The sequence below is a fragment of the Canis lupus genome, chromosome 23 (genome assembly GCF_048164855.1).
Source record: "Canis lupus baileyi chromosome 23, mCanLup2.hap1, whole genome shotgun sequence".
Classification (NCBI taxonomy): Eukaryota; Metazoa; Chordata; class Mammalia; order Carnivora; family Canidae; genus Canis; species Canis lupus.
In genome coordinates, this window is record NC_132860.1 from 51,133,283 (window position 1) to 51,158,131 (window position 24,849).

At 36.6% G+C, this 24,849-nt stretch overlaps 1 protein-coding gene across 9 annotated transcripts in view; it reads left to right on the forward strand.

The window, feature by feature from the left end:
• The window catches only part of ARHGAP42 (Rho GTPase activating protein 42), a 287,751-nt gene that overhangs the window by 236,846 nt on the left and 26,056 nt on the right, over positions 1 to 24,849 (forward strand). For 8 of the 9 annotated variants that reach the window (XM_072795140.1, XM_072795141.1, XM_072795144.1 and 5 more), the window contains 7 exons: positions 10,333 to 10,395; positions 11,319 to 11,393; positions 12,100 to 12,184; positions 12,760 to 12,818; positions 16,856 to 16,961; positions 22,463 to 22,622; positions 23,772 to 23,916. In XM_072795140.1, coding sequence (XP_072651241.1) covers positions 10,333 to 10,395; positions 11,319 to 11,393; positions 12,100 to 12,184; positions 12,760 to 12,818; positions 16,856 to 16,961; positions 22,463 to 22,622; positions 23,772 to 23,916 — 693 coding nt within the window. The remainder of the gene's footprint in view (positions 1 to 10,332; positions 10,396 to 11,318; positions 11,394 to 12,099; positions 12,185 to 12,759; positions 12,819 to 16,855; positions 16,962 to 22,462; positions 22,623 to 23,771; positions 23,917 to 24,849) is intronic. The other variant, XM_072795142.1, reaches the window with a different exon arrangement.

Here is a 24,849-nt window from a genome sequence, read left to right on the forward strand (position 1 = left end):
CCAGCTGGTCCTTCTACCCTAGGTTGGAGGAAGTGAGAATTGAGAAAGAAAAGACACTATATTCTCATTCTCTCATACAGTTCAGTTCAACAGTATTCCATCCTATACCTACTTTATTCTAGGAATTATAAATGGAAAAAAAAAAGAAGTCCTTTCAAATGATATTTTTGCTAATGAAAGTCATGATTTTCCCACATCATCACAATCACTCAGCCTTCAGTTGTCATGTACGTGTCCACATGTCCTCATGACTGGACCAGAAGATACTTTGAAAATTTTCCCCAAATTCTTAATTTTTGCTCAATTTCTTCTGTGACTTTCCTCTTGTGTGCTTAGGGGAAAAATATTCTTCCCATCAATAAAGAAAAATTAAGCTCATTCTTCTTATCGTAGACAGTTGCCATCTGTCACGAATTTTTTTGAGCCTCATACTGCTTTTTAGATAGTTTAATTCTGAAAGTTCTCAGACGTCCCTATATTATATCCTCCTCCCCCTTACCACATCCTTCACCATGCCTATGACCAAATAATTTTGTTTCCATCTTCAGACCTAGGAAGAGGATTATAGCTCAAGTGCTTTTCATGGGCAGAGCAAGAAGAAGGAATAGCTTGGAGCAGGGCTGTAGAGAGTTAACTGTTCATCTTTAGGGAAAAGAGAAATGGTCCTGAGTATCACAAACAGCAATAAATGCACTCATTTCTTTTTTCTGTTTCTTTCAAGCCATGGATAGTATAATATTACTTATCTGTGATAAGCAGCCTTTTAATCTGAAATGACAGATTAGAAAAGTGAATTACAAATTAAAAACAAGTGTTGCTTTGTCTTGTCAACCCTGAGAAGGTACTGTTAGGCCAAGTAGATTACATCTGTGAGGACATACTGGGTTTTTAATTACTAGGAAATTGAAGGTACAAGGACTTTTGCTTTGTTAGCTGTATAGAGGACTATTCTTTTTCTTTTCCCCATGGTTGTTTGAATTCTCTTGAGATTAATAGCTATTATGCTGTTAAACTGCCTTGTGGAAACTTTATTTGGATTTCAATAAAAGCTTTAGCCCTGAATAGTTTCCAGAGGGAAAAATAATGTTTACACTTAACTTTTGACTGAATATATAAAGTTCTTTAAGTTAGCTTATTTTACTGCCTGAAAGCCAAGTACAGGGTTTTAATTCCTAGGAATTTGGTTGCAGTTGTATTCTGCCTATCTGGCCCTTTCTTTAGCAGGGAGACATGGGGCTGAGTGGGGCATGTGGGGAGGAGATGACAAAAGTTTGCTTCTGCTAGATAAGCCCTAACCCTTCTAGAAGCAGGGGTACTTGCATAACCCACTTACAAACCAATAACTAGGAAACCATTAATCAATAAACACGTATTGGCTGCCTGCTCTGAACCAGGCATTGAGCTCTGATTAAGTAATCTGTATTTCTCATGTGTAGGATGGGTATGCTCTACTCTACTTTTGAAGCAGGAGTACCTTGACCTGTACTAAAGAAGAGTTATGATAAATTATGATAAATTATCAGCCTTTAATGAAAGATGTGACTTGTTTTTGTAAGGGCCCTTTCCACTTATTATTTTGGTGGAACACTAAGTTTTAAAAAAAAGCTATAAAGAGCCTATTTTTGTTAATTTCTCATTAGCACTGACATCAAATGTAGTAACCTCTTCATGGTTTGGGGAAGTTGCTTGTTTTCCATTACAGAAGGAGTTTTCCCCAGCGTCCTTCAGAAACACCCCTCCTTGTCACTGCCTCCTATACCTGACACTGGGAGACAAAGCATGTGGTAGCCTGTTTAATCCATGTTGCCCTCTTCTCCCCAGACCTCAGCAGAATTGGCAGAATCATATTGACTCTTAGTGTCTGCTGGATGATGGCATTTGTCACTTCCATTCATATTTCATTGGCTAGTGTCTATCATATGGCCAGGCCTGTCTTTAAGGGAGCTGAGAGATGTGATTATCCTGTAGGAAGGGACAACACGTGTGAATGAACAGTAATCCTAGCCTATTGCAGTCTCTTCAGTTCCAGTGAGAAGATATGTTTGTCCATTTTGATTTACTGAAATATGATCAAAGTATACAGACACTTTGTAATATGTGACTTATCTTTTCAGTGGCCAGATAGGTTACAGGGCCTGAGTTATACCGATTTACATTTGTTTCAAGAACTAGATTATCGCTCTGGCTCCAAATATCTAAAAATTAACATATTATGCTTTTTTGAAAAATAACCCTCTAGACAGTTTCTCAAGCCCCACTGACTTTAGTCATGCCTAGTGGTGCCTTGTTCATGTAATTTATATATGTAGATCTTTATATTTTCCTCCAGCTGCTGCTGCTGCTGCTGCTGCTGATGGTCACCAGCACTTCTGTGGCAGTTACTATATTGCAAACACTATCCTAGGAGCTTTGCAGATGTTAATGTATTTCATTTGTGAACAGTCCTGTAAAGAAGATATTTCTATTATTCTTACTGTATAGAAAAGGAAACTGAGGCACAGAGATTAAAACTATGCCCAGTAAGATAACAAGTAAGTGAGAGAGTAACTACTGTCTCTTAAATCTGGTTAGAACTAATAACTGAATGTGGCACCTGGGTGGTTCAGTCGGTTGAGCATTCGACCCCTAATTTCAGCTCAGGTCATGATCTCTGGGTCCTGGGGTCTCCTGCCCATAACACATCTGTTATGGCTCTGTGCTCAGCAGGGAGTCTGCTTGAGGATTTCTCCTTCTTCTTCTGCCCCTACTCCCACTTGTATGCTCTCTCTCTCTCTCTCTCTGTCTCTCTCTAAAATAATTCTTTATTCAAAAAAAGAACTAATAACTGACTTATTTTATCATTTCTTCTGTTTTTCTTCATATAGCAGTGATGTATGGATAGGAGCACAAGAGAAAGAAAATAGCATTCAGTTAGGTTTGTTCCATAGTTTGATGTTTTCCAATGCTTCCCATGGCTTTGTCTTCATTTTACTACAACACTTTAACATAACATGTTATCATTTCTCTCATTTTATAAATGAAAGAACCGGAGTTCACAAACATCAATATACATAGCAGTAAATACTAGAGCTGAGATGCAACCCCATATTCATTGTGGCTGCTATCTCTGCACTGAGCACCTTCTCTATACTCTTTCAGGTGATTCTAAAGGGTGTTCAGAGGAAACAAAATAAAAATGCATGATTATTTTCTGCTAGCAGAGTATATTCTAATGTGATATGATTAATAGTGTCTTATTTACTCACGTCCTATGAAAAGAGCTAAAGAGCTAAAGAGCTTGACAAGATCATCGGATACATCAGTACTGTGGCAGCCATGGAGTGACGTGATATTCACACTGAATGTCTATAAGATTTTACTCATTGTGGAGCCTGTGATACTGGTTTATTAGAATAGACTAGGGTAATGCTGCCAAATATCCCTTTATACCATCAATATAGCCTGACTATTGCATGTTCTTCTCCAAGTGGATACTTAAGCGAATTCTGTTTACATCTGCAATCAATTGATGGGTCAATCGATAGATATAGATACATGTAGATAACATGGTTGACTTCCATCATTTTGCCAAGGACAAGTTTTATTGATATTTTTTAATAAATGATTTTCTTTTTCTTAATCTTTATTGAAAAGTTGAACAATGTGACCTCAAGAACCAAACAAATATCTGGAAATTACAGTTAAAATTGATGAATAAAATGCTAGTGTATCCCTTTCACCTAAAGCTATATTTTTTAGCTCAGTTTTTGTTGTTGAAGATCATTGATTCCTTACCTTTCCATTTACCTGTTTTCTTATGTTCAATAAATATTTTAGGATACCAGAATGTATAATATTATGATTGGCCTTTGGGTTATTGGGAGCAAAAAATCCCTATTTGCTGTCTAAAAGAAGCTTTACTCTCATGTAGGTAATATACTCTAATGTTTGTATAATGACTATTCATTCTTGTATTGTTGAGTTTACCCAAAGCATTCCTGAATTCTGTTCACTTGATGTAGGGCTCTGGGACACAAAAATAAATGATCTGTTCTTATGGGTAACATTATGTATTTTAAAATGGACATTTTAAATGTTTCAATCTATTAAATTTTTTTTTTAATGTTTAAAAGAACTGGGGCACCTGGGTGATTCAATCAGTTAAGCATCTGCCTTTGGCTCAGGACATGATCCTAGGGTCCTGGTGTCGAGCCCCACATCGGGCTCCCTACCCAGCAGGGTGCCTTCTTTTCCCTCTTTCTCTCTGCCTGCTGCTCCCCCTGCTTGTGCGCGCGCTCTCTCTCTCTCTCTCTCTCTCTGTCTTAAATAAATAAATAAATAAATAAGTTTTAAAGAACTGTATTTTAAAAAAATTGGTAACTTTTGAAGTCCAGTGAATAAAAATGACAATTTCTACCTTCTGTATTCTTTCTTACTTGCAATTTGCATAGATCTTCCTAAAGTTTTTTTCCCAGGAAAATACAAACAGTCATACCCTCGAATATTGCATGTTAAGAAATTGGATCATACTATCCTGTTGGTTACTTTTTTTCTTTAATATCACATAATAAGTCTCTTCTTAGTTCACTACTTCTACTTTTTTGGACCATAGATTTCTCAAACCTGGAAGATATCAGTGGTTTTCTATGTCTAGGATTTCCTAAAAATTTTTTGTGTATTGTTAGAACAATTTTTGATACATATTTTTATCTCTGAATTGGTGTTGAGTTACATGAATGTTTAGTCCTCCACCTTTTTTTTTATTTTTTCTTTTCATTTTATTATTACGTATTAAATTTTAATTCTAGTGTAGTTAACATCCAGTGTTATATTAGTGTCAGATATACAATACAGTGAGTCAACAGCTCCATATTTACTCAATGCTCATCAAGATAAGTGTACTCTTAATCCCCATCACCTATTTCCCCCATCTTCCCACCCATCCTCCCTTCAGTGGCCATCAGTTTGCTCTCTATAGTGAACAGTCAGTTTCTTGGTTTACTCTCTTTCATTTTTTTACCTTTGCTCCTTTATTTCACTTCTTTTTATTTATTTTATTTTATTTAAATTTTTTAAATTATTTTTTATTGGAGTTCAGTATGCCAACATATAGCATATCATCCAGTGCCCCTCCTGTCAAGTGCCCCCCTCAGTGCCCATCACCCATTAACCCCCACCCCCCGCCCTCCTCCCTTTCTACTACCCCTTGTTCGTTTCCCAGAGTTATGTGTCTCTCATGCTCTGTCACCTTCCCTGATATTTCCAACTCATTTTCTCTCCTTTCCCGTTTATTCCCTTTCACTATTTTTTATATTTCCCAAATGTATGAGACCATATAATGTCTGTCCTTCTCCGATTGACTTACTTCACTCAGCATAATACCCTCCAGTTCCATCCACGTTGAAGCAAATGGTGGGTATTTGTCGTTTCTAATGCCTGAGTAATATTCCATTGTATACATAGACCACAGCTTCTTTATCCATTCATCTTTCAATGGACACCGAGGCTCCTTCCACAGTTTGGCTATTGTGGACATTGCTGCTATACACACTGGGGTGCAGGTGTCCCGGGGTTTCACTGCATCTGTATCTTTGGGGTAAATCCCCAACAGTGCAATTGCCGGGTCGTAGGGCAGGTCTATTTTTAACTCTTTGAGGAACCTCCACACAGTTTTCCAGAGTGGCTGCACCAGTTCACATTCCCATCAACAGTGCAAGTAGCATGTTACTTAACCTCCATGTATTTGTGCTCTTTCCAGATTTTTTTCTTTTGGTTGATCTTTTATTTCATAGCATTGTGGTCAGAAAAAATGCCTGGTATGACTTCGATCTCTTTGAGTTTGTTGAGGTTTCTTTTGTGGCCTAATAAATGATGTATTCTGAAATGCATCCCATGTGTACTTGAAAAGAATGTCTATTCTGCTATTTTAGGATGGAATGTTCTGAATGTGTGGGAAATCCATCTAGTCTAGTGTGTCATGCAAAGCCATTGTTTTCTTATTGATTTTCTGTTAATGTGATCTGTCCGTTGATATAAGTAGGGTATTAAAATCCTCTATTATTAATGTATCACTATCAATTAGTTCCTTTATGTTTGTTATTAACTGTTTTATGTATTTGGGTGCTCCTATGTTGGGTGTATAAATATTTAGAATTGTTATATCCTCATTGGATTGTTCTTTTTATTATCAGTGTCATTATTCTCTTGTTACAGTCTTTGTTTTAAAGTCTAATTCATCTGATATGAGTATAGCTATTCTGGTTTTGTTCTGACATCCTGCATGTTGGATATTCTGCATGATGAATATTTCTCTAACCCCTCACTTTCAATCTGCATGTATCTTTAATTCTGAAAGGAATATCATATAGACAGCATACAGATTGGCTTATTTTTTTACACATTCCATCACCCTATATCTTTTGATTGGAGCATTTTTTCATTTACTTTCAAATTAATTATGATAGATATGTATTTATTGCCGTTTTGTTACTTTTTTGTGGTCATTTGTGTAGTTTTCTTTTTTCTCTTGCTCTCTTTAACAGTTTGATGACTACTTTAGTGTTAACCTGGATTCCTTTCTGTTTATTCTTGTATATCTGGTACCATGTTTTGATTTGAGGTTCCATTAGGTTTGTGTAGAACATCTCTTCTGCATAAAGCAGTCTATATTCAGTTGATGGTTGCTTAAATTAGAACCCATTCTTTCCTCTTACCCTTTCCCCTATATTTCAGGTATATGGTATCCTATCTCACATCCTATTATTTTCTGAATTCTTCCACTGATTTTTACAGAAAGACTTATGTGTGTGTGTGTGTGTGTGTGTGTGTGTCCTACTTTTCATACTCTCTTACTTATGGTCTTTTCTTTCCACTCCAAGTGTTTCCTTAATATTTCTTGTAGAGCTGGTTTAGTGGCCATGAATTACTTCAACTCTTGTTTGTCTGAGAAACTGTCTCTCCCATTCTGAATGATAATATTACTAAATCAACCATTTTTGGCTGATATTATTTCCTCTTAGCACTTTGAATATATCATGCCACTTTCTTTTGATCTCTAAAGTTTCTGCTGAAAAATCCACTCACAGCCTTGTGACAGTTCCCTTATATGTAACTATCTTCTTTTCTCTTGCTCTTAAAATTCTTTATCACTACTTTCTGCCATTTTAATTACTTTGTGTCTTGACGTTGACTTCCTTGGGTTGATTTTTGGGGGGATCTCTGCCTCCTGGATCTGGATATCTATTTTCTTTTCCAGGTTTGGAAATTTTTAGAATTATTATTATTAATAATAATTAATATTATTAATTTCTTCACATAAATTTTCTGACCCCTTTTATTTTTATTCTGGAATCCTTTAATGCAAATGTTATTACATTTGATAAAGTCACTGAGTTCCCTGAGCCTGTTGTCTTTTTGTATAATTTTTTTTCTTTCAAGTTGCTCATTCATTCCTCTGCTTCCTCTAGCCTACTGTTCATTCCATCTAGTGAATTTTTAATTTTATTTATTATTTTCTTCATTTCTGATTTGTTCTTTTTTATCTCTTTGTTAAGGGCCTCATTTATATTCTCCATTCTTTTCTCAAGTGCAGTGAGTGTCTTTATGATCATTACTTTAAATTCTCTGTCAGGAAATACCCACCATTTACTTCGACGTGGTTGGAACTGGAGGGTATTATACTGAGTGAAATAAGTCAATCAGAGAAGGACAAACATTATATGGTCTCATTCATTTGGGGAATATAAAAAATAGTGAAAGGGAATAACGGGGAAAGGAGAAAAAATGAGTGGGAAATATCAGAAAGGGAGACAGACCATGAGAGACTCCTAACTCTGGGAAACGAACAAGAGGTGGTGGAAAGGGAGGTGGGTGGGGGGTGGGGGTGACTGGGTGAAGGGCACTGAGTGAGGGGGGCACTTGATGGGATGAGCACTGGGTGATACGCTATATGTTGGCAAATTGAACTCCAATAAAAAAATAAATAAACAAAAAAATCTCTGTCAGGCGTATTATTTTTACGCATTTCTCTTAGGTCTCTTACTGTCGTTTTTGCATTGTTTTTTCCATTTGGGATATATTCCTCTATCTCCCCATTTTGCCTAATTCTTGTGTCTGTTTCTCTATGTCAGGGAAGTGAGCTATGTCTCCTGTTCTTTGATGTAGTGGCCTTATGAAGAAGAGGTCCTGCAGTGCCCTGTGGTGCAGTTTTCCCTGTTCCCTTAGAACCTGATGCCACAAGTGGTGTCTCCTATGTGTGTTACATGTACTCTGCTGTTTTATTCTGGCTCCTTTTGCCCTCAGTCCAGTTGTCTGCAGAGGCTCTTTTTGCTTATTGTCTGCAGTGCTTTTTCCCTGGCTGGGGTGTGGTATGCAGTTTTAACAGAGTATGCTCTGCTTATGAAATGAAACCCATAGTTTCCAGTACCCAGCCTTGCGAGTGGTTGTGCAGTTTTAACAAGGTGCTCTGCAAACTTCCACAGGGCCTGCAGCCATTACTGCCAGAACTACAGTCTTGCAAAATGCATGGGTGGGAAGATGCAGTGTCTTTGCACTGAATTTCTGAGAGGGGCAGCCTACAGTGCTGGGGCTGATGTTAGCATGAGTGGAAAGGGTGGATGTGCCAAATCAAGTAGTGAATTTCCTGCTGGTTTCTGCAGGTGATCATGTGTATATGCTAAGGGATGGGGGGTGGGGGTAGGGGCACCTGCCAGCTCCTTTGTTCTTGGAGGAGTTTTCCTTTGGACATGCTCTGAGATGATTAAATAACTTATTGTATGCCTCAGGTGTTTTTCAAGGTGCTGATTCTACCCTGTATCTGGAGGGTAGATACACACATAGTCCCTTTAAGGGACGTCTTCCTGTTGCCCTCAGGGCTCTTCCAAAACGGAGCCCGCTGATTTTTAAGATTCCAGGTTTTAAGTCCCTCTTATTTGTAAGAAGTCCATGAATTCAGCTCCTCTTGGGATGCCTGAGTGGCTCAACGGTTGAGCATCCGCCTTTGGCTCAGAGCATGATCCTAGAGTCCTGGGATCAAGTCCCACATCAGGCTCCCTGCATGGAGCTTGCTTCTCCCTTTGCTTATGTCTCTGCCTCTGTCTCTGCATCTCTCATGAACAAATAAATAAAATATTTTTAAAAAATAAACTCCTCTTGCTTTCAATGCCAAATGTTATGAGGATTCATCTCTTTTCATGCAAGCTCCTGGTGTGTGAATCTGTTTCTCATCCTTCTTCGTGCCTGTGGCTCCCTCTTGACCACAGATGGCCACTCTGTTTTGCTCCCCACTATGTCCCCACCCTTTGTATCCTCTTCAATATGAACTATTCTCTGCCTTTAGTTATGGAGTTTGTTTTCCCAGTCTTCATTTTCTGAGTTTTTACACTGATATGAGTGTTATCCAGTTGTGTCCATGAGATGAGGTGAGTTTAGGGTCTTCTTACTCCACCGTCTTCCAACTTCTTTCTAATCCACTATCTTTATTGGAATCCACTTTTAATTTTTTATTGATTTGGATTATTTTCATATATTATTTGAGAATATTAAGAAATATCATATCTCCACCACATATAATGAAAATTTTCATTATAGTACCAAGAAAATATTTGAATTTTTCCTCAGGGTATTACTTGGTATTTTTAAATTAAATCCTTTTTCAAAAAAAGAAGTAATCTCATTTGATCTGGGCTCAAAACGTTAAGAAAATTAGAACAGATTTAAAATCTAGGAAAAGCAATGAAAATAAATTGCTATTTCATAATGTAGGATCTTTGGGGGATTTTTGGTGGACTATTTTGAATTCTTTGCATATAATAAAAAATGCAGTAGAAAGAATACTGGGCTAGATTCAGGAGATCTGTGTTAGAATCCTGGTTCTCAAGTGTAGAACAATGAAAATGAAGTTTTTAGCAACCCAGTGAGCCATCTGAAGATTATAAAGCTTTCTCTCTACCTCATATGTTTTGAGAATTCCATGAAAAAGAACATGTGAATAGCTTTGTAATATAGTTATTGATGCACGATAAAGGTTTTATTCTTACTACATTTGCTTCTATCATCTGGAAAAACATGAAATGAAGGATAATGCCAATTTTAGAAAAAAATGGATGGGATCAGGGTAACATATTTACACAGATTCTTTCAATGAAGGATCTATGTATTCGAAGGATCTATGTATTCTAAGGAAGCAAGTGTTTATAGTAACTTGAGTGGATGTGAACCTCTCTACTTCTACACCAAAATAAAAATTCAGACTCTAACTAAAAGTGTGCCATTAAGTCCCAAAACAGTAGAGCCAACTAAGAGATAATGGAAATTGAGCATAAACTCTTACTGTGATTTTTCTTTTATCTTCAGTGTACTTAAATGAAGCAGGGTTCAACTTTGTAAGAAAATGCATTCAAGCTGTGGAAACAAGAGGTAAGTTGCTGGACAGGGACTATGTTACTGTAATATAGTTCATTCTTATATAGAAACCTCTCAAAAGATGAGGATGTATTTCATCATTAACAAGAAATTAACTTTAAGAACTATATAAATGTATAAATTATCTATATACACAAATAACTATAGTTTGAACTTTACCAAAAATCATACTGTATTTCTTTTTCATGATTTTTCCTAATGAAGGCTTGCTTTATTTCTTATTGATAGACTTTGTGTTGTTTATTACTGTAAGCACCTCTTTGATTTTTTTCAAGCTTTAGAGTGGTAAGATTCTGAAAGAGCTGGTCTTCTTCCTTATATTATATCCCTCAGTGATTTCTGTCATGGTCACAATTCTAACACCTTTCCTCTCTCTAGTCACGATCTCTCACCTGAAGCCTAGTCTAGGTGCCTATTACACTCTTTCAATTCCAGGAAAACTTGTCTAAAGCAAAACTCATATTGGGCTGTGAAATCCTGTGAACTTAGGCTCAGATTTTGGTACTGCCACTTAGAAGTTTTGAGAAGTATATTTCTTAAGTTCTCTAAATCTGTTTTCTCATCTTCAAAATGAAGATGTAAGTACCTTCCAGCTCTTCAAAATGCAGGATACCATGACTGAGGAAATAGAGGGTGAGAAATACTGATTATTATTTCCTATCTTTGATGCTTTTTTGTATTCAAAAGGTGGTGAATGAACAGGGGTACTTTGCTACTTTGAAGATCTTCGAAAGACTTTTGGACACTGTTCAATGTCTGCTCTGAGAAATATATGTGTGATAGGTGTTTCCAGGGTAGATTTGCTGAAGTTGGATTGCTTTTAAATTCTGTACAGATATTTGCTTGAGGTTTATAACATTCTGTTCTTGTGCTGCTATGTCTCAAGCTATTCTCTTGTGATTTTTCCTTCTCATTAGGCATCACTGTTTTAGGACTCTACCGGATAGGAGGAGTAAACTCCAAAGTTCAGAAACTCATGAACACAACATTTTGTAAGTTTTGGTTGAAGCTGGCTACTTAATTTTAGTATTATAAATAATCCAAACCATAGTTTTCTTTGATAACTATACTGTTGCTTATCTTTGAATATTTTCAAGTAATATTTAAAATTAATATTGGCATTCAGTTTTTATGTTCAGTTATAATAGATGAACATTCATAATTTGAGAGGGGTCCTTTTTATAATGCTGGACTTTTTCTCAAATATCCTTTGATTACCTAGAAGTGAAATGAGATTTATGGATACTGGATTCAGATTGCCTCACTTGGAACTCTAACTCGCCACTTAAAAGTTTTGTGACCTTGGGTAACCTCTTTGTGCCTCAACCTTCTCATGCATAAAATGGGAATAATATAGTGCCTGCCTTATTGAGAAGTATGAAGACTGGATGTGTTAATCCATATAAAGTACTTAGAAACATACCTGGCAGATGGTAAATACTCTTACCATCTGTGGTGTTAGCAATTAACAATAATTTGATTTGGAACACTTATTCTACAAGAAATCTTTGAGGTTTATAAAGTGTCAGAGGGAGATTTACACCACTCCACACAAACAGCAGTCCTACAGTTAAATCTTTTGGCACCCTAAGAAATAAATGTCTCTCTCTTTGACCTCTTTGACCTTTCTTTATTTATCTTCTTTATGGTGTGAGTGATATTTTGAATTGCACAGTTTAAACATTTTTACTCTTTCAGCTCCAAAGTCCCCTCCTGATATTGACATTGATATTGAATTGTGGGATAATAAGACGATAACAAGTGGGCTGAAAAACTACCTCAGGTAAGGAGGGTTTAGCTCCTCCTCTGCATGTGATGACCCCTTACATCCTGGGCAGGTGCCATGTGACTCTTTGAAGCTCCTGTGTACAAGCTTCACTGCTTAGAGCAATTCCTTCACTTCAGCTGAAATAGCATAAGGTAGTAGTGTTTATGTGTAGTGTTTTGGAACTTATACTTGCTTTTTCAAATAATAAACTTAAGAGGCTGCAGTATTTTATGAATACTAATACTTGTTTCATATTATATTTGAATGTGTTTTCATGTATTTTTTAAAGAATAAGTTGAAATTAAAAGTTTTTTGTTTTGTTTTTGTTTTTTATTTAACTGTTGTCCCCATATCTGAGAGAGATTTTGCTGTTGTGGTTCAGTAGTTCTTATAAATTGAAAGCCTCCCCTTTTAGTACAATTGTACCTAGAAGGGCCTTGGTTTCTTGAGGGACTGCCTGGAGTGGCTCTACTAGGACGTTAATTATACTTCCTAATCAGCCAGTTCTTAAAGAAGTACTGAAAGTTCAGGGGAAATAAAATAAAAATAAGAAATAAGAAGATAATGCCATTCTCATGCCTCCATTGCAGGTGCCTTGCAGAACCACTGATGACTTACAAATTACACAAAGATTTTATTGTTGCAGTGAGTAAGTACACTTACATTGGATGCATTATAATTGATGCAAGTTTATTTTGTATCACTTAGAGGTGTATATTTAAACCAACTAGCTGAGATTTTCCTACATATTGCTTAAGAAACTGTCAGTCTGATACTTAATAGCTGAGAGTGTGGTTTGTAAACCAGTAAGAAATTGCAAATGGTTTATTAAAGACATAAACGTGAGACCTAAAGGCATAAAACTAGAAGATATAGGCAGTAGTTTTTTGACATTGACCAGAGAAACATTTTTCTAGGTATGTCTTCTCTGATAAGGGAAACAAAAAGCAAAATTAAACAATTGGGACTACACCAAAATAAAAAAGTGTGTGCTATGAAGGAAACCATCAACAAAACATAAAGGCACCCTACTGAATGGGAGAAAATATTTGCAAATGATATATCCAATAAGGGGTTAATACCCAAAATATATAAAGAACTTACACAACTCAACACTAGAAAAAAAATTTAATTTAAAAAGAGGCAGAGGACATTTTTCCAAAACAGACATACAGATGGCTAGCAGACAACATGAAAAGACACTCAACATCACTCATCATCAGGGAAATGCAAGTCAAAACTACAATGACGTGTCACCTCACACCTATCAGATGACTAAAAATAATAACACAGGAAACAGCAGGTGAGGATGTGAAGAAGGGAACCATCTTGCCCGTTGGTGAGAATGCAAAGTGGTGCAGCCACTCTGGAAAACGTATGGAGGTTCCTCAAAATATTAAAAATTACCGTATGATCCTATAATTCCACTACTTTGGGTATTTACCCAAAGAAAGTGAAAACACCAATTCAGAGAGATATATGCACCCTTATATTTATTGCAGCATTATTTACAGTAGCTAAGGCATGGCAACAACAAAAGTGTCCATCAATAGATGAATGGAAAAATAAGATGTGGTATATATGCACAGTGGAATATTACTAAACCATAAGAAAGAATGAATCTTGACATTTGCAACAACATGGATGGACCTAAAGAGTATACTACTAATGAAGTATGTCAGGGAAACACCAATACAATATGATTTCACTCATATGTGGAATTTCAGAAACCAAACAAAGAAAAAGACAAAAAGAAATACTCTTAAATACAGAGAACAAATTGGTGGTTGCCAGAGGAGAGGTGGGTAGGGGTTAGGGGAAATAAATAAAAGGAATCAAGAATATACTTACCTTGGTTTTAAAAAAATGCAGAATGAATTAGAATATTTGGCTACTTAGTAGTATTTATACCTAGAACACCTATCACCCCACTTCACTGGGTGATGAGTGTGCTAGGAGAAATTATTTTAGTTACATTTTACTCAATTGATGAATGACAGTTTCTTAAGAGAGCAACTTCTGGTTAAATAGACAAGACTACAAATATGTACAGTCAGTTATGCTACCTATTTATACTTAAATGCTATATTTCTAAATCTGGAGAGAAGAGTCAGGTATTTTTGGCAGGTAACAGGTACTTCCATCAATCCCTTTTCCCTATTATTGATAATAATCACATATCTATGTCATTTATTTGGATCTATGATTGCTGTAATGGAATATGTATAGATAGACTTCATTCAAAAATTGTGGGGAGGGGCTCGATGAAAAACATATAAGCTGAGAAATTAGAGATACATACTTTTAAAATATTGAGACCAAAATGCTGGGTTGCCGTCTGAGCCCATCACAACAGTTTGTAACAATTAGGAATTAGCATTTCTTCATTGTTAAGACAAACGGGGTGTGACTGCACCAAGTATTTTTCACAGTCTGAAGAAAGAAAGCAGTTGTATTAATTTATTACTGCACATTGTAATGCCACAGGAAATGTCTGCTGGTAAGTGTCAGATAACATTGAATGACCTTGGTTTTCAATCCAGCATACATGACTGACCACATGATCTCATAAACACCTATACCACTTAACTTTCTTCTGAAAGCTCTCTACTCTAGATTCTCTTCATCAAACTCTATCCTTATTAGATTAACAAAACCTTAAAAAAATGTATAATCTGACCTCTCATTTTATTGACTGGGTCCCAGACTGGGCATGTCACTTTGTCCAAGGACACTAACGAGTTGATGGCAAAATCAGGGCTAGAGGCCATTTTTTTTTTTTTTTTTCAAAATACTAATATATTTGGGTTTTTTTTTTAATAATAAATTTATTTTTATTGGTGTTCAATTTGCCAACATACAGAATAACACCCAGTGCTCATCCCATCAAGTGCCCCCCTAAGTGCCCACCACCCAGTCACCCCCACCCCCCACCCTCCTCCCCTTCCATCACCCCTAGTTCGTTTCCCAGAGTTAGGAGTCTTTATGTTCTGTCTCCCTTTCTGATATTTCCCACACATTTCTTCTCCCTTCCCTTCTATTCCCTTTCACTATTATTATATTCCCCAAATGAATGAGACCATATAATGTTTGTCCTTCTCCGATTGACTCATATCACTCAGCATAATACCCTCCAGTTCCATCCACGTTGAAGCAAATGGTGGGTATTTGTCGTTTCTAATGGCTGAGGAATATCCCATTGTATACATGAACCACGTCTTCTCTATCCATTCATCTTTCGATGGACACCGAGGCTCCTTCCACAGTTTGGCTATCGTAGAAGCCTTTTTTTTTTTTTTTTTTTTTTTTTTTTACTCTTAACCCAGAACTCTTTCTTACCAAAATTTTGTGTTACAACATATGGCATTTGAGCCACTTAGCTAAGTAGCTAAATGAGCTGCTTGTTTTAATAGAAACATTTGTTTGTAAGATATTTTTCTCTATTTCCATAGCAAATAATAATCATACTATTCACTACCATAATGATTAAAATCTATTCTTATCTATAAGAATTCATCTTTTGTCTGAGGCAAGTGCCAGATAATAAGATAATAAAATTAGGTTTTATTTGGAAATTCAGCTCTATAAAAAGAGGAAGTTATTCAGAAAGTACAAGGAGTCTTATAGAATTCCTTAACAAAGTATGGATCAGGCCTTCCACAGGCCTGCAGCTAGGAACTGCAAAATGGAGAATTGATGTTTCTCTCCCCAGCCTTTTAAGAGGTTCTCTCCTTTCTGTTCTTTGCTGAGTGTCTACCTCATTTGTATCTCCCTTTCCCATCAGATTTTCTTGGCTTTGGAGCACATTTGGTCATATCAACGCTTATCTTACACAGTATGTCTTTTCACATATCTAAGCAGACAAATCAGAGTTCTGGTGTCTCCACTCTAATCCCTGGGATTAGACCTTGTGTATGACCCAGCTTGAGCCAGGCCCTTTTTCTAACCTCATGTTGAGTACTTTAAAGAGAAAGGGCTTGGCAAGGTGGGTAGTCCCCCTAGAATTTGTTTATTGTAGTTAAGAGCATGTTAATAGGTTCTTCATTCTGAAATGTTAGATGTTTCTCTAGCAGGTTTTGCAGCATGTTGGCTTTTACCTGACAGACTAGACTTGCTTTAAACGGTTTCCTTTTCAGATTTGCCATTGTCAACATGGGCTTAAAATCTATTAGGCCTCTGTTTGCATAGTAATCCTGACACCTCAGAAAAGTAATTCACTGTTGTCTTTAAATCTATAAAATTTGGAAAGGAAGGCCTTTTTCCTTTGTCTGATGGAGTCACTAGGAAGTTTCTGTGTGATTAAGTATACTATATTGCCTGACACATTAGGCTATCTGTAACAATTTCTGTGATGACTCACATTGCTAAAGTTTTGATTCTGTCCTTGTGTAGCAAAACCAAAGCAGATGATGAGTGATGGTTGTATGGAAGTTCAGTGGCTATGAGCACAAGTTTGAATTAGATAGAACTGGGTTAGTTTGGCTTCCTTACTTAACTAACTTCATGACCATGGTCAAGTTATTCAACCTCTCTAAGCCTTAGAGAATGATAGAGATAATGCTTACTGCATGAAGCGATGTTTATAAGGCATGAGGGTGTGAGCGTTTGTACTGTTTAGATTACTAATGTTTATTTACACATTTGAATGCAATTAAAACTTGACCATTTGCAACCTTTATGTTATAGAATCCGATGACCAAAACTACCGGGTGGAAGCTGTACATGCATTGGTGCACAAATTGCCAGAAAAAAACAGAGAGATGCTGGACATCTTAATAAAGCACCTCGTAAAGTAATTCTCTGATTTATGTTGTTCACTCAACAACTTGTTCAACTGTTGAAGTTAGACTTGTTCATGTCTTTCTAAAGTGTATGATGTTGCTATGACATTGTTATTATAATCAGTCTATAAATATACTTTTAAAAATGATATGACAACAGCTTATTTTTAGGATCTGTGTGTGTATGTACTGTTTATGTTTACACTATGCAGATGATTAATATCCTTCACAACTGGTAAACTTATGACAAAAACCTTACATGTTAACTTAAAAATATATGAAAGAATATATTTTTCTCCCAGTTCTTTTAGATGCATTATAAATCCTGAGTCTGAAGAACAGTTCTCTATAGGACTAGTATCAACAGGTTTTACCAGGTCAAAGTGCCACTCTACTGTTAGTTTCTTTCTCTGAATTCATAACATCACATGGTCTCTGAGGATTTTCTGACTCTGCTCTTAGTTCATCTATGTATTTAAGAATCTGGATAGATAGATATTGTTATTAATCAAGTTTCTCCAGAAAAATAGAACCAATAGACTCTGTGATATATAGAGACATAATGTGTGTGTTGTATGTATGTATGAGAAAGAGATTGCGTGGAACTGACCTGCACTACTGTGAAGGCTAAGTCTGACGTCTGCAGGGCAGCTGATAGTCTAGAGACTCAGGCAACAGTTGACCTTGCAACTCGAATCCAAGGCAATCAGGAAGCAGAATTACCTCTTACACAGAACCTCAGTCTTTTTAAGACTTTCAAATGACTGAATGAGGCCACTGATAATGGAGTGTAATCTGCTTTACTCTAAGTCGGCCGACTGATATGTTAATATTATGCAAATAAATACCTTCACAGAATTATGTTTGATCAAATATCCAGGTACTATGGCCTCATAAATCTAAGATTCTCTCTCTCTCTCTTTCACATACACACACGCCATGCTGCTTGTAAACAAAAGTCCAAATTCAGTTTGTTTTATATATATATATATATACATATATATATATTTTATTGGAGTTCAATTTGCCATCATATAGCATAACACCCAGTGCTCATCCCGCCAATTGCCCCTCTCAGTGCCTGTCACCCAGTCACCCCAACCCCCCACCCACCAACCTTTCTACTACCCCTTGTTCGTTTTCCAGAGTTAGGTGTCTCTCATGTTTTGTCACCCTCACTGATATTTTCATTTTCTCTCCTTTCCCCTTTATTCCCTTTCACTATTTTTTATATTCCCCAAATGAACCATATAATGTTTGTCCTTCTCTGATTGACTTACTTCACTCAGCATAATACCCTCCAGTTCCATCCATGTCGAAGCAAATGGTGGGTATTTGTCATTTCTAATGGCTGAGTAATATTCCATTGTATACATAAACCATATCTTCCTTATCCATTCATCTTTCGATGGACACCGAGGCTCCTTCCACAGTTTAGTTATTGTGGACATTGCTGCTAGAAACATTGGGGTGCAGGTGTTCCGGCGTTTCACTTCATCTGTATCTTTGAGGTAAATTCCCAGCAGTGCAATCCCTTGGGTCGTAGGGTAGTTCTATTTTTAACTCTTTGAGGAACCTCCACACAGTTTTCCAGAGTGGCTGCACCAGTTCACATTCCCACCAACAGTGTAAGAGGGTTCCCTTTTCTCCGCATCCTCTCCAACATTTGTTGTTTCCTGCCTTGTTAATTTTCCCCATTCTCACTGGTGTGAGGTGGGATCTCATTGTGGTTTTGATTTGTATTTCCCTTATGGCAAGTGATGCAGAGCATTTTCTCATGTGCTTGTTGGCCATGTCTATGTCTTCCTCTGTGAGATTTCTGTTCATGTCTTTTGCCCATTTCATGATTGGATTGTTTGTTTCTTTGCTGTTGAGTTTAATAAGTTCTTTATAAATCTTGGCTACTAGCCCTTTATCTGATACGTCATTTGCAAATATCTTCTCCCATTCTCGTACACCAAACACAAAGATAAACTCAAAATGGATGAAAGATCCAAATGTGAGACAAGAATCCATCAAAATCCTAAAGGAGAACACAGGCAACACCCTTTTTGAACTTGGCCACAGCAACTTCTTGCAAGATACATCCATGAAGGCAAGGGAAACAAAACCAAAAATGAATTATTGGGACGTAATCAAGATAAAAAGCTTCTGCACAGCAAAAGAAACAGATTTTATTTTTTAAAGATTTATTTGAGAGAGTTAAATTGAATGCAAGGAGTGGGGTAGAGGGAGAAGAGAATCTCCAGCAGGCTGCCCACTAAGCACAGAGCCTGACACAGGGCTTCTCATCTCATGATCCTAAGATCATGACCTGAGCCAAAACCAAGAGTCAGACGCTTACCAGACTGAGCCACCCAGGTGCCCCCAAATTCAGGTTTTAAACTTAAGAAATCCCTTACAGGATCATATATAAAAAAGGATATTTTCCATCTAAGTGAGTATACTATGATTCCCGATTAAATGATTAAATTAAATGAGATGCTTACTACAAGTAGTAAGCTACTTGCCAATTTGAGCCATGCATGTTTGAAATAGTGCTACATAACATGTTAACAAGTCTCATCTTCACCTGCAGATGAGTTCATATGAATTGTCTTCCTGCCCCTTGAAATAAGAGGGAAATTGGCTAGGAACTGCATCATTTCAAGTTCATTATTAATTGTTGCATATGACAATACCTCTTTTAGTTAACAAACAAGGATTCTTGGTCATTTAGCCTTGAATTATATTTTAAAATGCATGACCTCTTCATGAACTTTGACCACACTGTATGTATTGAGCATTCTCTTGATTTATTCAAACTCATCTAGCAAAGCCTTTTTAAACTGCTTTTAAAAGCTACATGAGTGTTACATAAATTTTTTTGTCTAATTATCCAGAATGCTAGACGAACTCAAACTTCTACCTTATAGTGAATGTGCATGGCCTGTTACAGGGAATAGAAGAAGATAGTATCTGGCCACAGAAGAATGCTTAAAATCCTTTTGCCCATCCTTTACCACCATTGCTGGCTATGTTCCTAAACCAGTCAATCCCCATTGACTGAACAGTATTATTGGAATTTGTGTCCACATCACCAGTGACTTAAATAAACTACAAACAGCTAATAACACTCTTGGTCCCTGGCAACCTTAATATATCTGAAGAAAAGAGAATTTAAGACCAGTGATCTGGATTGGTCACTATCTAAAGGACCAGTGACTAAAAGAGTGATTCCAAATCTCCATTAATTAGCTCTGAGATGTGGCATAAACCATTACTTCTTTTCTGAGAATCCTTTTCTTTGTCTTTAAAACAAAGGCCATCTGTTGTCTCTTCTTTGACCCTAACTTTTAATATTTAAAAGGGTGATTGTGTTTGTTCCTTACAACACTTTGAGGGAATGAAGTGCAGAAATAGCTGAAATGTGGGGTGATAAGTGTCTATATTGAGTTAGCTCAGCAAAAGGGAAATTCAGTGAAGAGAAAATTGCTCATCAGAATACTCTAACTTCTGAGCAAGATAGTCATAAACTCTCCTTTTCAAAACCATTTTTTTAAGATTTCCAAATTTTTTTCCCTGTGAGCTTAATATTAATCCTACTCCAGTTTACTCACACTACTAGGAACTCTTACATTTGAGCAAGAGTGTCTAAGGCCAATTTAATTACAAGGAAGAATAATGTTTTGAAATCATATTTCCTGTAACATTACCAATCCTATAAGGGTCTTTCCTAATTATTTATAGATGAGGAAACTGAAGCCTAAAGATATAAAATAACTTGGCTGATTGCACCTAGCTTCCAAGTTGGATGGATCCTAGCTTTAAATCCAGACAGGCTCACTGCCTTTACATACTACTTTCCTAGTAGATTCTCTGATACATACTAAGCAACTAATATTTATATAATATTTGGTTATATAAAAAGAGAATATGGAATGAAACTTCTTCTGTTCTGACCAAGAGCTTCTTAGCTAGTGCTTTCTCAGTGAGACAGTCAGCTCTTCCTGTCCTGTGCTAGGAATATTCAAAATCCTGGATTTCCCATAAAATTTTACTTTTGCTTCTAGAATGTCATTAGTGATACACACTTAGGTAGAAACATAATCTTGTATTGTGCTTCTTTCTAAAACTTCATATTTTGCCAACACATCTGGAAATAAGAGAAAAGACAGTGGTTAACCTAGAAGATTGGTCAAATGAATGAGGTTTCTCCTTAAGAATATATCCAGTTGGGGCACCTGGATGTCTTCGTTGGTTAAGTGTCTGACTCTTGATTTTGGCTCAGGCTATGGTCTCAAGGTTCTGAAAGCAAGCCCCATGAGGGCTCCCCACTCAGCAAGGAATCTATTTGAGAGTCTTTCCACCTGCTTATCCCCCAACTCATGCATGCTCACATGTTCTATCAAAGAAATAAGTAAATCTTTAAAAAAAGAATACATCTAACTTTTAAATGAATTAGTCAATTCATAGTTTGATAGTTACTGAGCTAAGGTAACTTTTGCTAAGGTCAGTAATACCAGAGGTTATTTTCTTTCATTTCCATTTTCAAGCCAGCACTGATGCTACCATATCTCCTCTTATTGTTTGCCTAGCATAGTGCTCAGCACTAGGGAGGCACACAGAGAAGTTTTGAATGGATGAGAAGATGGATGGGTGAATGGATGGAAGAGAAAAAGGAAGGATAGAAACATTCATTGGCCAGTTGTCTTATGTAGAGAGCTTAAGAAAACCCCCCTCTGTCCCTAATTTGATGTTATGTGGATTATATCATTTTTACCTTAGGAGTTTTGTGCTTTAAAAAAAAAGATTTACTTATTTATTTGAGAGAGAGAGAGAGGTGGATGGGAGGGGCAGACGGGGAAGGAGAAGGACAAGAAGACTCCTGTGGAACTCAGATCCCAACGTGGGGCTTGATCCCAGGATCCTGAGATCTTAACCTGTATAATAAGAAAAACTGACTTCTTGGGGGATTAATGCAATAATATCTATGAAATGCCTAGCACTAGGTTCTTAATAATATGTTTAGTGTATTCAAATATAATTCCAACCAATCTAATTTTAACCATCTGTTATAAGAATTATAGTACTCTAGAGAATCCCTAAGAACTCATAATCTCTTTAGGGTGATTGTATTTGATTTTGGATATCAAGATTTATTCTTTAATTAAGCTTTGTAATTATGCCTGTCCGGGTCCCAGACCAGGCGGACAGAGGCCAACTCGCCCAAGAGTTTACCAGGTGCTGAGTTCGTGGCCCCGCAGGTGCAGAGGCGAGGAGCCTGCGGGCCCCACAGGGAAAAAAAAAAAAAAGCTTTGTAATTATTTTTAATTAGCTAATGTTAACTTTTTACATCTTTTTAGGCTATATACCAAACATGCCAATTGGGAGTGGCTGAACCTGACTACTTGGGAAAATTAACCTATCGTGGCATATTTTACATTTTATTTATGCCACAAATTTGATAAATGAGAAATTTCCTAATTATTAAATATTTAACATATATTATTTTCGTTGCTCTCATTTGCAGAGTATCACTACACAGCCAACAAAATCTCATGACTGTCTCAAACCTTGGTGTCATATTTGGCCCAACTCTAATGAGAGCACAAGAAGAAACTGTGGCTGCCATGATGAATATTAAATTTCAGAATATTGTAGTTGAAATTCTGATTGAGCACTATGAAAAGGTAGGCTGAATTTTCATGTTGAAGTATAAAATCTTGTACCTTGCTTTTAAAAAGGAATTTTCCATTTGTATGATCTTTGAGTTCATTGTAATCTCAGGTTCTTATAAAATATCAATCTTGTACATTTTATATTAATTGCTTCTTCATGAGGACTGTGATTTCTTTTTTTCTGTTTAGTTTTTAAGTGCTTCTCAGAATCCTCCAGGTAAATGGTTTCTTCTCCTTTTATATCAGTTACCTTTCAAGATTTTCTTCCTTAGTATTTATATAGTGAGTTTTTTGCTCATATTCAGAGAATTTGTTAGACTCACTTGGTGATTAAGTCTATTTTTAATCTTTTTATCTCTCTGGAATTAGACTTACAGCAGCAATAATATTCTCAATAAAACAAAAGAATTCCAGGGACACACTTGAAGCCCTCTCTAGTCTTTAAACAGTTTCTTTGAAAGATTGAGATCTTAGAATAACTGTGGAAAAGGGAAATTGAGAATGTCAAAATGATTAGATTAAAAGATCCAGCCATTGGAAGTCAAAACATTTGTGATCCATTTATGCCTGGTCTACTCCTTGTAGGGAAAGACTCCTTCCCTGGGCCCCTTGTTGGTGCCTGTGGAAAAATATCCCTCATTTATCGAAGGTTACAAGCACTCACAATGCAAGACCACATGGCTGTATCCTGTAGCTGTGCTCAGACTTCTCCCTGTAGCTTGTCATGTTCCAAGACAGCTCAGGAACTGCATGACAGCACCTTCTCCTGAGAAGCAAAGAACTGTTTGGAAGACTGAGCCTCTTCCCTTCAGGTTATATTCAGCATGATGTGAGAAAGGAAGTATCACAACAGTAAGACTCAGTGTGTTTTGACACACACATTTGTTCATATTTGAATTATTGGAAAGTCTTTGAAATTCATTGTTGGGAAATTGGGGAAGATGAAAAAGAAAACCCAGAAAATGGACATTACTCAGTGTAAGTGGAAAAGAAAGTTATGATTCTAGGATATTTTTTTGTATCAAGTGTCTTTTGCCGTGAAACTGATTAAATAGCATATAGTTCTAAGATTATTTAGTAACTCACAGATACCATTTTATGGTGAAAATGGCAATTCCCCCACTTTTTTGACCTCAGTCCATTTTGTTTTTTTGTATGTAGATTTTTCATACTGCCCCAGACCCAAGTGTTCCTCTTCCTCAGCCTCAGTCTCGATCTGGATCCCGAAGGACTCGCGCAATCTGCCTCTCCACAGGTTCCCGGAAGCCCAGAGGCAGGTATACACCGTGCTTGGCAGAGCCTGATAGTAAGTGTGCCTACAGTCAGGAGATGCTTTCTTCATCCTTTGGTTTAGCCTTACCTCACCTTACCAACCTTAGGGTAGAAATACATAGATGATTTTACTGATGCTGTCTATCCAGCACTCCCCCCACCACTTATATTCTTTGTCGATATAGTTACAAGGTACTTTGAACAAACAAATTCATTACTGCTACAAAGGGAAAAAAATAATTCACTCAGTGCCCTTTTTTCCTGCAGCTGCTATTAAGTACATTGGGTACTACTTTATAGCAGGTTTTGTCCTATTGTCAAAGTGGTAGAGAAGAAAACAAGAAAAAGTCTGGCTAAAGCAGTCATTTTCTTCCTTCTTTTCACATTATGTCCTTAAAGCATCATCTCCTGGGTATCAGAGTGTCTGAAAGAGGGAGAGAGAAGAAATAAAAAGAGAAACCACACTACACATTATTCCTAACTTACTGTTCTGAATGAAGCCCCACAGTGAAGTGAGTGGCAGCTTGAGTACACAGTGGATGTTAAACTTGTTTTATTTAACTTTATACCCCCAAGCCCCCTAATTTTTTCTCAAAGTCAGTATTTAACAGAAAACAATAATTTTTAATTTAGATATGTTTGAATAGTTCATTATGGTTTTTCTGATATTTTTTCTTAAACCTTACTTTTAGGAACATTAAAAAATAATTCAGTTACATAGCCAGTTTCTTATGTTGCTATATTTTTGGCAGAAAAAGGAAAAAGTCCTTTCTTTTAAAAATATGAGCAGCTTCTAATTTGCAGCTGACATGACTGGTGCCTTTGAATGCAGGAGGACTCAGATACATTGAAACTCAGAACCACCTAAGGTCAAGAAAGTTAAAAAAGACAGAAGCACGTCTTTAATATCCTTTCTTCCATTGATCTCTTATAATATCATCAAAGAATCTTAATTCTATTACTTGTG